General features: G+C 37.0%; 1 protein-coding gene across 2 annotated transcripts; it reads left to right on the top strand.

Annotated features, from left to right (window-relative positions):
• The first annotated feature begins 1,557 nt into the window (after window positions 1–1,557).
• On the top strand, window positions 1,558–9,747 carry LOC112573670 (GTPase IMAP family member 4-like). 2 transcript variants are annotated; one of them, XM_025254241.1, is made up of 6 exons: window positions 1,558–1,689; window positions 2,056–2,277; window positions 4,108–4,248; window positions 4,651–4,756; window positions 5,626–5,783; window positions 7,940–9,747. In XM_025254241.1, exons 2-6 carry the CDS (start codon window positions 2,113–2,115, stop codon window positions 8,156–8,158), a joined length of 789 nt encoding a protein of 262 aa, XP_025110026.1. In that variant the 5' UTR covers window positions 1,558–1,689; window positions 2,056–2,112; the 3' UTR covers window positions 8,159–9,747. The 2 variants fall into 2 exon arrangements, with proteins under 2 accessions (XP_025110026.1, XP_025110025.1); XM_025254240.1 differs by having other exon boundaries at window positions 1,559–1,689; window positions 7,937–9,747.
• Window positions 9,748–15,058: the final 5,311 nt, after the last annotated feature.

The following is a 15,058-nucleotide window of genomic DNA, read 5'->3' as shown; positions in this document are numbered from 1 at the left end:
ATTTAATGCTAATATATATATATATACAAATACCCTTCTTCAATTCCTTCACACCAATCCGCCGACACCCAAATAATCTCCCTCAGACATAATCAAGCTCTCTAGCACATCCTATTCAAATCTTATTCTGTACATCATTGTGTGTGTATGTACCCAAGCTTTTTCCCCTCTATCTTATGGCTTTCCAAAAATATCCTTACCTTGTTGAGCAGATTTTTTATTATCACACTCAGACTAACCCAACTAAATGTAATCACTGATTCAATAAATATTCTGTTAAAATCCAGTTCAACGTCTATGACTTTTGAATACTTTTATTTTACCCACTCTGTATGTCCATGGAATTTTGTTATCGATATATTACCACTTTACTTTGTCCTCGAGGTCAAATGTTTTACAATTTGAGCAGTATAGTAAACTACGAAGAGGACTAGTAAACTATAGGCTATCTACCCCTAAAGGGACAAAGTAAATCGAAAGCAGTCGATAGAAAATTTAAAAAGACTAAAACGTTAAAAATAAAATAAGTAAAACAAAACATACTTTATTTAGAATACACTAGAAAGGTCTCGGGATTTTCTTTAATATAAAAAAACTTAAAAATATAGAAGTGTGAGGGATACTGTTAACTTAAAACACTCCGAGCCCCGTACGCCTTACTAGTTCTTTCGACCTGTGTCTGAATTGCAACGAAAATTAAAAAAGTAGCTTCTTAGCGACAACTTCGCATTTATTAAGCTAGGGATGAGTCATATGCACAGTGCATTTTTGAGGAACTAGGCTTCTCCCCCATAAAAGTGGAGTAGTACGCATCAAGGTGACATTACCCTGTGCTTTTACGAGCTTCTACCCCACCTGAGAGAGTCGGCGTGAACAGCCATTGTCCCCCGATCAACCCATATGTCACGACCTTACTCCAATAAGAGTTGGGGAGATAAGGCAGATAGTGAGAGAGAGATGGGAACCGCCCTTACATTAAGTTGGTCTCTATAAAGTCTTTTACGCATCTCTTCTTCCTGACAGTTATCTAAATAAAAAGGTTACGGGATGAAATTTATCTTTTCTTTGTTTGCCTTAAACGCAATGCGTAGGATAAAATACCCAGATAATTTTGAACGAAGATGGAGAAGTATGCATATAGATCACTTCGTGTATTATAGTGTGTCGTTGTAGTCATGAGCAAACCTGGAGATGTCGACATATCCACATTAAGCTTCAGGCCAAGGAGGTTACCACAGACGAATAGGCCCAAAACCAGTGACTGTTGAAACCGCTTTCCTGAGAAATTGTACTGATGTAAACAACTCATGCGCTGACAGGGAAGTCAACTCCAGGTCAAGGCACCTACCTGACACCATTGTGTATGAATGCAGAACTGAACTTGATCAAAACATATTACTGCATCTGTTACTTATCTGTGGTAAATGAAACAGTTTTGGAGCGAGGTGTATATTGCAAAAAATCGCATGACTATGCAGGGGTGTAAACGAAAAAAATTACAAAATTATGCAATGAAGGCACATGCACAATATTCTCTCTAATAATTTCTTTCTCTCTCCATTGTTCATCCTTTCAGCATAAATAACAGTTAGCCCCGCCTACACATTTACGCATTTACCTCCGGCCTGTTAAAAGCTTCGTGCAGCAGAACATCGGCCAGGATTACGGGACGTGCTTTCAAATCAGAAGGTAGGGTTAGTTTAATCACTGTTTCATTTAAATAATGTAAAGCAATATTTTTATAGCAGCAAGTTCGTGTATTTATGTAATATTTACCAGGGCTTTGACGGTCTTGACCAACGCTAATCTAGAATTGTTAACAAATGTGAAAGGCTAAGAGAATGATAAATAAATAATATTTTCAAAAAATCATTCGGAAAGGCGATGCTGCGGCGGCAAAAGTTAAGTGAAACTTAAGAGATTTGTAACTTCTACTTGCGTCTAGAGGTCCCTGTCCCTGTCCCAGTCTGTCGTCCTTTGTCTTATAAATTAATTAATATTGTAAAATTTATAATTTGAAAGAGTGACGATTATTTGTTATATTTTATTATATAGGCTGATGTAGTCACGCCAAATTCTGGAGCATATTTCTCGAGTGATTTGTGTATCGGAATGGAGGATCTTCGTATATTATTACTGGGCAGGACAGGATGTGGAAAGAGTTCTCTAGGAAACACACTCCTAGGCAGCCGTGTGTTTGTAGAACAAAATGGAATCAATCCCGCAACGAACCAATGTCAATATGCAAGACAGCACATCAACGGGAGAAATGTTACTGTAAGTACTTCCCTAGACAAAGTATAGTGTCAAAACAGGTTTTGCTTTAAAATATGTTGGACAACGAGGCACTTGTGTTTACGAAAAATGAGGGTCTTATGGTTATCATGGAAGAATGCATTTCAAAAACTAGTACCATAAAAGGAAAACAATCGGCTCACAGATGTGTCTCCTCTGATGTGAGATACATGAAGGTCTTTATAAGCAGACTGCTGAAAAGAATTTCAGATAGATATTCCAGTGTATCGCCATTTTGTGTAAAAGCTTTCTTTCAGCGTGATATTATGCCAGTGACAGTTTTTTGCAAGTTTCATTTATGTGCGGTTTAATTGCTGCTTGTGTATTTAAAAAGAGACAAAACTTTTGGTGAAAACGTTGAAAAAACTCAATCAGTTAGCAAGAGAACAATGTTATAGATAATCATGGTCATTTACTGCATGCAAGCCACCCGCAAAATAATATCTGGCCCTTCATGCACTTCTGTTGTTGCTGCCCTGGTACTTCATGATTGCAAAATATCACAGTTAGACAGCTCCAGCCTTACGCAAGATGTCCTGTATAATCCAACTTGAACGTACAGATAGTATTTTTTTTTTAGCCAGAAGCAGTTTTACCTCAGTTACCATTTTCTCTCTATACAATAATTTACTAGTGCTTAAATTTTACTCAAGATCTAATAGAGAACAAATATTATTTTAAATAATGCTTGCATAGATTGTAAGTAAGCATTCAATAAATATAAATATTCTTACTTATATTTACTTATTATTCCTTACACATATTATGCGTAGTCTACTTGCAGATTTACAAAGAACCTACATTAATCCTTTTCAGAATATTATTGTGTTCTTTCCGACAAACCTTTACATACAATGTTAACACAGACTGAAAGAAATCAAATTTCTACATCCAGTCTTTGTAACCATTTACGTTGTAATTTATTATCACACAAGTATTTACAGTTTGTACTCATTCATATTGTCCAAAAACAAAGAGACGAGCATGACATCAAGTAATACGTATACAAAAAGAACGATCTGGCATGCAAGCAGGCGAGATTGGCATCTGCATTCGTGTACGAGTTGGTTGTAGTTGAATTTGTATTAAAGTATTTGAATTTCTTTTAAACTGTCTACATGTACTGCGCGTGTGTATATATAGAGAGAAACATTTTTAGTCATTCATTCGTACCTTGAGTGGCCCCGTAGACAACTTACTATGGTGGTCTTCCGGTACTGGTTGCTGGGACAAACAGATAGACGTGGCTGCTGATAAGGCTTGCAATTTAGGTCATTCTTAAACGATAATAAGGCAGCCATGTTTGGTATGGTAGTCCACTTTTTATGTTTGTTTTTTCTGATTGACTTTGTATTGACTCCTTCCATCACTGCGCACAGTGTCCTGCCGGGTCACATTCCAAACTAGCTTGTGCCGCGTCACTGTTGTCACTGTTAATCACACGTTCCAGTTCTAAATCATATTAGGAGTATTTAAATCGTGATGTGTCTCTCGACTCAGTAAAGTTTTCAAGTATAAAATTATATATATCAACTATAAAAATGTAAATTGGTCATGAGTTTCGGAATTTATCTCATTTAAAAGGAATACCTCTATCCTTCTATACAAAGTGTTCACAAAAAATGTCCAATGTACAAAGGTTCACATTAATTTCCATTTGGAAACTAAAGAAAATTCATGATTTGAAAAATTGATCATTATAATGTATGATAACCTACTTAACTGTGTCGCAGATTCTAAATATTAAAAGAAACAATTTGTTATACCTTCGTATGCCCTACATTGCACAAATGCACTGTCTCCGTTTCTAAGGTGGTAGACGCACCTGGTTTACGCGGCGACAGAGTAAGCGAAGATACAGTTTTTCAAGAAATATTGAGCACCATAGCTATTTGGAGTCCAGGACCTCACGTCGTCGTCATCGTACTTCGATGCAATAATCGCTTTACCCTGGTAATCAATCGTATGATGATTTAAGTTGCTTTGATAATTTGCTGATAAATAATTTGTGCCTTAATTATAATTTAACTAATTTACAATTCACAGAAAAGTGAGATTTTTGATACAAGAAAAGCGAGATTGTATTTAACCAGACATTTCAAACAAGTTGTCTTCTAAATAAATTGTGATGCGCTGTTGTTCTGCAATATAACAATTTCCCATAACTCTGTTAAAATGTTGGAATAACGGTAATCTAAGCTGTTGTTCTGCTTAAATAGAAGTATACTGGGAAATATTTAGTAAACACGTCAATATTGAAGGATTTTTACTGATGGTTTTAGCATTTCAGACTCGTAAAATATTCTCTTGTATTAATGTAAGTTCATGATTGCTATACTTTTGCTATGTTGACAGGAAGAGTATGCAAGCGTGAGGACACTGCAGAGGTTGTTTGGGAACAACATTCGTCCTTTTCTCGTAATAGTCTTCACTGGCGGAGACTCTCTAGGAGCTACACCGGGTAAGGGTTTCAACTACGATTCCACGATGTCGTGAGTCCTAGGAAGAAGACACGCGGGATAGACGGAGGTGTCGTAATTAATCTTCAGACTAATTACACTCTCGTTTTCTCCGGCACCCTCGCCAACACGTGCTTTTTCGGAAATATACTTACATTAACTTGCTAACTACTGATCTAACAAAATAAAAAGGAACCACCAGTGAAAACTCTCAATGAGCAGCTCAATTTAAGGCTAAAATAAACAAGTTGTTCATGCAGAGCTAAAAGCTGTCCGCTGTCCAGTCCTTACTGAAGAACCGGGTGATGGGTAGACCGTTGATTCTATCGCTGTTCCTGGCTTCACACCCGAAAGGAGAAGCGAAAACACCGATTATAGGAACTAAGACCTACTCCTCGTGCGAGTAGTCCCTTAGCACCAGCACGTGTCTTGTCTATCACCCCTCGGCCTAAACTATCTTCGAAAGAAGAAAAGAGCTTATCAACGTGGAACAACGCCTTTCCTCACAGCCTCCAGAATATATAGCATATATACTGGCAGGCGGGCCGGTCAGAGACATGAGGCGGGCCGAATGCGGCCCGCGGGCCGGCCCTTGCCCAGGTCTGGTTTATACAATACTGGGTCCACACAGATCATAACTACGAACACACAACAGTCAGCTCTTGTATGAAGCCTCTCAGCGTCTATCCGTACATTCGAATGCTCGCGTACTTTCTCTACTCTTAGACAATAGTTGGACATGCTCAAGGAGTTGAAATGTGTAATACCTGTTTATTCTTGGTAATAGAGTTTCTTCATCTCTCTAAATGTAGTATACAAGTACAAAATATTCTGTCATATGTAAAAATATAAATTGTTTTATTATGAGCAGATGAGATGAGGCAAGCCCTAGAAAGGCAAATTGCGGCTGCCGGAGATGAGCTGAGGTTACTTCTACAAGACGTGTCTAACCGATTCTGTGTTGTGAGCAATACGGGGTCACCTGAAGAAAGAAATCAGCATGCGACGGTTGTCTATAATATGATTCAAGTAAGTTCACTTCTTTTACAGTTAGAATTTTCATGAGTGTATTGCTCCAAGATAATGCACTAGATCAGTCTCATTAAGGCTTGGCCGTGAACTGTTGGTTAGGTGCACATTTGTCTTGTGTTTATTTCTCGGTTTTAAGATGTTACCAGGGTTCTGTAAAGAAGTCTAGACAACGTCGTAATTTGTGACGATACCACTAAAGGAGACCGAGAAAATTAAACACACACACACATTAAGAAGAAAGGACAGGGGTAGGAAGAAACCGGAATAGAACAATTTAAATTAATATTAAACCAAAAGACCCTTAACTCCAGTTCACAGGTACAAGCTTCGTGGAAAAAACTGGACCCCTTATATACACCAAAATAAATAAATATGCCAAAAAGAAACAAACCCAATGAGAATAGTTAATGAAAATTAGGGCGCGAAGTAAAAGTCTCCTCCTTATCTAAGTATAACCATCTCCACTTCTCGTCTATCTGAGATCAAACCAAAAAGCCAATCTTCAATCGCTGTAGGCCAGGATGCTTTAAGTACTTTTATAGACATCAATTATATCAGCGATGACAGAGACAGGACAGAAACCCAAACACCTTATAGTGAAGGCGAGGACACTCAAATACTACAAAAGGATGCAGTGTCTCTAACCAGAAGTACCAGTCCGTCAGACCGCAGATAACTTTTGTTGGCATTGCGTAGTTAGTTGTTTCGTGGAGGTAATGTAGAATTTTCTAGAGTTACTGCCTTTAGAGAATGGCGAATAGAGATCAGAGGTTTCACGTTGATCATCAGCGCAAACAACCGCTCAAAGGTTTTGCATATGCAACACCTTATCTTTGTGTTTGGCTTTCTTATTGATCCTCCCACTGGCAGTTTGGACATGTAAACTGAATTCATTTTAGGCAAGATTTATGGTAATAAGATGTAGCAAGGTGTGGTAGCCTTAATCACGACAACTTTTTCTTGTTGATCACCTTCCTTCTTTTTAAATCTAGCTGTAAAAGAATAAGCTTGAAGCAAATTTAAGAAAATGTGACTTCCACTAATATTCTATTTGGAAAACGAAAACTACACCTGTGCCTTACATTGGTTTTTTTTCCCTTTTTTAACTGATAATAATTCATGATTCAAGAGAGACATGTCTCTGCCAAAAGTGCACGACTTAGGTGAGTTAAATCGAAACCCACAGGAACAGAACAGGTCGTTCCATATCACGATCATTAATTTTATCAAACAACACATGCAACATAAAGAAAGCACAAAGAGAGCAGAAACAAGCATAACAGCACCTTATTCAAACGTGCAAACACCGCAACCACAGACGTTGATCTCGCCAAATATAGCAAAGTTTAGTGTTAAAAGTAAATCACTTCAGACACAAGGTCCAAACTAAGCACCATTATCAAGCTGGGCATCATTATCCCGAGACACACGGCTGGACTGGGAGTTTACTCTTCTAAGAGCAGGTCCACATCTGTCAGACTCTGTTAGGTAGATTGCTCGGAGACATGGGTCATTATTAGATGCTACATGTTTCTAGAATATTTTGTGCATTGTTTATAATCCCTGAAAGTGTGTGAAGAGTAAAAACGATAGAGACAGAATTCAAGAACTTGTGAGAATTACGAAATAGGCTGCAACGGGGTTAGCGCAGAGACATTGTGCAAGCATTGTCAGGTGTGAGTAGCCTTTGATCATGTAGACATTTGTCCGCAAAGGGTTTTTCGTTTGTATGCTTCAGAACCTTTTGTATAAATTAAATTAAACTGGATATGACGAGAGAAAAAACACCAACTTTAAAAAAGGTCACAAGCAGCAGTAGTGAACACATGCGGCATCAAGAAGCAGAGACACTCCTCCCACACCTACCTCAAGCCCTTCCATTCTCTCTCCTTCCATCCTACTCCTCCATACTCCGCCTTGTCCCACCCCATCCCATCCCCTCACGCCACCCCGAGCATTACCACCGTTACATGAAATTACTTTTACCGTCAAAGCACATTAGCAACAACAAGAAGTCCCATGCATGTACATAATTTTTAAGCTAACTGGCTTAATGACATATGACTACAGATAATGGACACGTGTCTCGCATCTTTCGTTAAAGAAAATTGAGATGTTTATTTTCATCATTGTTTTTGTCTGTGTTGTAGCAGAGCGTGTTAACACCAAACAACGGGATGTATTTTACAAACGACACGATTGAAAGAACCACCCAGGAACTGGAGGAAGTCATTGATCGCCTTCAGGAAACCCATAGACCTGAATCTGCTGCACGTTTCGTGAGACGTATTTGGGGCAGGGTTATTAACCATAACATAACCTTAGCCATCATCGGAGCAGCCGTAGTTGTAGGGTCGGCTTTTTCAAGATGATGCTCCATTATGCAGTAGCCAATAGTCCGATACGAGCTAGACGACGAGTGTTACATACAAGACAGAGGGAACAATCACTAGTAAACTATGGGCTTAATGGCTGTACTTATGTATCTGAATCCGTTGTATAGAAATGAAAGATCCCGGTTTGACTTTTACAAATAAATTTACTTTATACTCACTAATCTTTTAGCTGTTACGACTTAAATTATGTCTAGTGAAGAAGTTGTTTATCCTGCAGCTAGTGTTTGTAAACTTTTCTTCGTTTATTTCTAAACATGCATTAAATTTTTTAATTGTATATCTGTTTTAATATTTGAATAAAGGGTTCTAGATAGGGAGATTTTTTTAAAACCAAGAATATATGTATGATTTTGCGAGCAGAAAATTAAGTCAAGTACAACATCTTTCTCGAAGTTATTACTGCATTCAAATAGGACAAGATGTTTACTGATAGTTATCCCTGGAGCATTTGTACATTTGTCTAATACATGATTTCTCCAAAAGTGTTTTCATATTTACAATTCCAACATATATGCTAAATATTTATTTTTTTATACGTCTTGCAAAGGGCGAACAATCATTATCTTATAGTTCCATGTGGGAAAATATATCATTTTTTACCCCAGAGTTAAATGTAGCACTCTGATTTGACACCATTTTAATTTAATATCTTTTATATTAGTCATTGCTTTAAATATGACATGCCAATCAACATTTCTGTTTACTTTTCGTTAAATTTCAAACAATGGTATTTGTGTGTTCTACATCATTTTATTATAGTACAGTCTTGCTTCTTTCTGTATTGATGGAATTATTCTTAGGGTTTTGTTTGTATCATATGTAAAAGAAGATAATTCTGTTATAAATTATTCATTCGATTAAAAATTTTAAATGTCTTTATGGCCTTTACACGACCATTAAAAGAGACAAAGTTAATGTTAACATCATAATTTATTTTGAACACCTTGGTATGTTAAGAAGTTTCCTTTTTTATTTATTAAGTGTCCAATTAAGTTTTTATTTTTCTCCACCTTTCTCCTATATAGACTTGGCTTATTCCAATTATGTTACTACAAAAGATAAGTTCTCACAAAATTTCTTTGTTTTTTGATGCAATATACTCTCTTATTACTATTCTCCTTAATGGTGTTAACTGTCTCTTTAACCATCTTTTGTACAGTAATCTAAGTTTAGCAAGCTTACTATCACAACTTATTTTAGATAGTCTTTTAGATTATTTGTAAACCAAATGCCAAGAATTGCACTTTTTTCTGGATTCCACAGCATCTGTAAATATTGTAAGAACTTAATCGGTAAATTTGTTTTGCTTCCCAGCCATATTGCACTTGATTTTGTCGGTGTTTAGTACTAATCCAGATATCTTTCAAAATATGTTTTATATATCTCATAGTTTCTTCAAAAGACATTCTGTGATCTTCCAAGGTTAGTTCTGTATCATCTGCATATTGTGCTATTTTACTTTCAGAGTTGTGGATTTGTATACCTTTTATATATTTGTTTTTCATGATCATAGTAGTCAGAATTTCTACGCACAGAATGAATAAATAAAGTGAGATGGCATCGCCCTACCTGCGTCCTCTTCTAATTGGGAACCATGTTGATAATTTCCCATTCGCTGACACACTTTGTTTGAGATTTGTATAAAAGGTGGTGAAGCCATTCAGAGAAAAGAGGGCTTAAGCCAAAGGAATGTAGAACATCAAGCATAAAACTCCAACTAATACTATCGGTGGCTTTCTCAAAGTCCAGGCATATTCGTAAAGCAGGCTGTCCATTTGAATGTAAATATTCTATCAGGTCATATATGTCTAATATTATCCTCAAGATATCTTCCATGGAAAAAACTACGCTGATAGGCATGAATAAGAGATGGTAAAACTTGTTTCGTTCTGTTTGTAATGCATGCTGCACCAACCTTATCTATCATATTTATGAGAGTGATTGGCCTCCAGTTCTTGATTTGATCTCTGGGCTTATCCATTTAAGGTATACATATAATTACACTTTCGTTTAGTGTAGCTGATAACTCCTTTTAGAAAGCCTTTGTTTAGGGATCTAACAATGAAAGGACCAAGCTGTTTCGAAAAAACCTTAAAATACTCTACAGTAAATCCATCGCTCCCTGGGCTTTTTTATTAAACATACTTTGTACGACCTGACCTGCTTCAACAAAAGTGATAGTTCCTTCTAGTAAATTAAGTTCAAGCTCGGTAAGTTTTATTATATCTTCATGGATGTAAAAAAAAGTTGAAGTCTTGAATTGCTCGTTCCGAATACAGATTAGAGAAAAAAGCTTGAACCTAAGTTCTTATTTCTTAAGACCTCGTGGTGCTTTCCCCATTTTGATTTTATAATTTTCGAATTTGTTTGCTTACATAGTTGCGTTTTCCTAATGATCAGAAATATTGACTGACTTTCAAGTTCTTTAATTTTTTTCTTCATTCAGCCTCCCTTTGTCTTCCAGCTGTTTAATTATTTTTCTAATATTTTTGCCTTTTCCTTACTTTTTTCTCACTTGCAAAAGCCTCTGTTTTTGTTCTGATTTTCATTTTCATAGTGTCTAGAAAGATTTGGTCAGATACAACAAACTGCAATTCCATCAAAGGAATATTTCCTAAATTATTCGTTTCATATGAAAAGGTTGAGCGTTCGTCTGTAACTTCTCTAATAACAATATTTATTTGAGTTAGATAATATTTTTCTTTTAAATGTGATAAATTGAACTTCCATAAATTAAATATCCTTTTTTCTTCTGTGTTGCTTAATGATAGAGTGATCAAAGAATGGTCAGTTCAATATCCTGGAGTGATATCCACAGTCCACAGGACTGATGAGACGCCAGTATCGAGGAAGCTACACGGCAACCTGGAGGACCTGCGGCGCACAGCATCATTTGTGCAGGAGGCAAGCGTGTCCATTTGAGTGAACGAAGAAGAAGAAGAAGAAAAAGAAGAAGATATCCACATCCACAACAAGATCTGAAAGTGTCTGACATAAGGAGGAATTCCAATCTGCTTTGTTGAAGGGGCCTTTTTGTCCACCAAGTGTATCATAGTGCTTCTTGATTTAGTTCACGCCATGTCAACCAGGTCTAAATTTGTCATCATCTTATCAATTTGTTTTGCCCTCTTGTATTGTTGTCATGCTTATAATTATTATAGTCTAGCTGAAAATTCAAAACAATATTCCAATCACCTCCAAGAACAATATCATCTATACCAGACCTGGGCATATGCCGGCCCGCGGGCCGGATCCGGCCCGCCTCCTGTCTCTGACCGGCCCGCCCGCTGGCCCCCCCGCCAGTATATATACTATATATACAGTATTGGGTAAAACTGAGTTAACTATATTAGTCCGGCCCTCTAAAACCATCCCAATTTCTCATGCGGCCCCTTGGGAAAATTAATTGCCCACCCCTGATCTATACCTAATTGCCTCACACACTTTACAGTAGGCAAGTCAAAGTGAGGGTACCCCGATGGCCACACGAGTCACATTTGTTTTGTCATAAGGACCGCACAAGACAACTAATTCATTTAAGTCATATAATAAAGATTGTTGCAGAATACTTCTATTACTTAAACTTAGAAACATACTCTACTACTTTCTATTGCAGTCATTGATTGTAACAATAAACTTTTCGGACGATTCATTTAATTTGTAATTAACTCCCATTTTATTAAAACGAAAGAACTAGTTTTTTCAATTTATATTTTACAGTTGTTTTACAAGAATTTTGATGACTTTTGATCCAGAGATACAATAATTAATCGAAGAAATCGACTGAAAGGAAACATTTTATTTCCGAGATATAATATTCTATTTGCATAACTTTTGACTTTCGCTCTGCCCATATCATCAACAGACCGTAAAGGAAATGTGTACTAAGGTAAACACAAATTTTATATTTCACAATATTCACGACAAAATTAAGGCTAACGACGACACTACGGTTTCTTATCAATAGGTAGACACTTTCACATCTTTTTATCTGATTCTAATAAGCTTCAATAGCTGCAATAAGGGATGAAAAAAAAATATTATGTTACAACTTAGTAAAAAAAAACAAATTTAGCTACGCCTGCGGAAATGTAGTAATTTATTCCCAAAAGATACATTTGAATACAACACAATTCTGAGGAGCTGCTGAGAGTACAGAATTTAAAAATCATGTAGCGACATAAACATGGTTGGTTTTCACAAAATCTATCACGAAACTTCATTTGATAAACATAGTAAAACTCATCTTATAAATAATATTTAATGGTCAATATTACTCGAAGTGAAAAAGTTCTGACTGTCCTATTGAATCTTAGAAGCCAACTACAGAAACATTATACCCAAATGTCCATTTATCTTGTTCTGATCGATAACTAACAATAATACATTGTTACGTTCTGATCACACAAAATAACACTCGTGTAAAGAGACGCTTCGCATAAAAGGTGTCCTCTAATATTTAGCAAAGTAGACGAATGTATAGAAAATGCATCAAATGAACTCTTTCATAAAGAAAGCGTACATTTTGGGGATATCTCGAAATAAAACGATGGACTACTATGTGGAAAGGCATTCACTTGAATTAAAAAAGTTTCAAAAGCAAAGATTAAGCAGTTACCTTTCAATTACTTGTAAATTAAACCTGTCACGTAACACCTCATTAATTATAGACTCTAGCAAACTGATTTGCTTTCTTTTTCGAGTTTGCTACCACAAAGCTATGAAGCTTCCTTCGTTGAATTAAGGACATCCTTAATGTGATCTGCAAATAATTTTTTCTTGTGCTCTGGCGTTAAATTTTCGATTAACCAGAGAGTGTGGCCGCCTTTCGCCTCTTCACTCATTTCACATAAAATGTTTTCCATTTCTTTCACTCGCTTTGAACAGAACGTACCGCCTCATATCATAGTACAACAAGTTTCACGTGCTGCTGAGGTTCTCCTCGATGAAGTCTGAAATCGTCTGAACAGTTCGAGGTCTTCAGTCGTCGCAATGGACTTCCTGACGAAATAAAAGATGGCGTGTGGACGGGGACGAGTCACTTCCAACAGACTCCTTAACTGCTCCTCAACGGCCATATTCCCGGTGTATCAAATACCTTCAAGGAAAACAACGCAGTCGTGTAACAGCCATCTTTGTTTCATTGATTCTCTCAGTGTATCTTTTTACCATCACGAGCAAAGTGATGACAATGACAGAATGACCGAACTTCGTCAAACCAGTGGGAAATTATATTAGTTTATGACGATGCTTGTGAGATTTAACAAAATTGTGATATATACTGTTTAGAAAAAACTCACAGCGCTTAAGTGTGTGTTATGAGGGAGATAGATGAGGCTGGAGATTTTTGATGCTGAGAATTACACATATCCCATGATGGTTTTATTTATTGTAACCTCCTGTTATGCAAAGTCAACACATCAAACCTGAATATCATAACAAATACAGCTTGTTGTGACCGCAAAACTACCTGGACACCAGGTCGTTAATGTAGGTCAAATAGCTGACCGTCGCGACAGTCTCTGTGCGCCTGAAACACTGGTCTGCTACGATGGGATCGCCACCTGAAACTCATTCCCGCTTTTAGGGGTCCAAGAAGAAAGAATCTTCTTTATTTCTCCCTCATTTTCTGTTGAGATTATAAAAAGATGCTATAATATATTCGCAAAATTTCACATAAATTATAGTAATCGTCGTGCGAATAATTAAAACAAGAACTGCGCGAAAAACCATGGCCTAGTACGTGGCTAAACCCACATTGAACACAGAGCACGCTGTAAGTTTATTCATTTCTAAAAGATATTATATTGCTGTTACTAAAATGCGCCGACCTATCCGTGCCCCACCAATGTCTTGTCATGGGGCAGTGTGTGACATTTACTCTCAGTCCGTTGCTACATGGGAACTCTCTAATTATCTGTCCACACTTTGCCTCTGGCGCTGGTTCTCCCGTAACATTAGAACTTTCTCTAGGACTATCTCAGACATGCAGTGTGTGTGTTGGAGGGGGGCTTGTTATTAAAATAAATGAAGTGCTTAGGCCCGAATTATATTAATTTAAACTATGATATAGAGTTACAATTTTAATCATTCAATGATCAAAATACCATAAAATAAAATAATCGTTTATCGTAGGGACGAGAAAAAGCACTCTGTAACTAGACACAATAAGTTCTGAAATGCAGCAGCATTCGATTATAAGCATCCTGTTTGTAGAGCTTTAAAAAAGCTTGATAAAAGCACTTACCAGAGTAGGTACGAAGGCGCTCAGGTGCATAATATGTTTCTTTTTTTTCTTCAGCAGTCATCTTTTCTAAACACACAGATAGCGATTGTCTGCGTCCTTCAGGTACCATCATGCAAACTCTATCACGCTATGGTCTCCTTCAGTTCCTCCTTGGATGTCTCTGTCCAGCTGCTCACTCAAAAAATGTGAAAGGCACGGTCAGCCTTGAGCAGAGGTAGTCATCTCTCAAACCTTTCTTTATCTGTTTGTAAATCTGGAACTCTATTGGTCTGATAGCCGTAATCACAGCGGATAGTCAAACAAGTATGACATCAGGTTGAAATGTCCGCAGCTGCTGGATCTCTCTGTCCACATCTTTGTCATCGACAGATGACATGTTGCTGAGGTCAGTAAGTGTCAGTCACCTGACCAAATTATTATTGGACTGTAATGAGCGTTATATTCTTTACAAGCATACGATACCTACGTGCATGTATAATGAATATAATTGTGTATAATTAATTGCTTTTGCATTTATGGTTATTTAAAATGTCTCTACTTACTACGTATCGTGTGTAGCTTACAATAGTCGTCTAGAATCACCAACGGATCAGCCATAACGAATTTAAAGGGACGCGCGAACACAATAC

Source organism: Pomacea canaliculata, linkage group LG10, assembly GCF_003073045.1.
Source record: "Pomacea canaliculata isolate SZHN2017 linkage group LG10, ASM307304v1, whole genome shotgun sequence".
NCBI classification, from domain to species: Eukaryota; Metazoa; Mollusca; class Gastropoda; order Architaenioglossa; family Ampullariidae; genus Pomacea; species Pomacea canaliculata.
The sequence above is the reverse complement of the archived record's forward strand: the minus strand, read 5'-3'. Positions and strand labels throughout refer to the sequence as shown.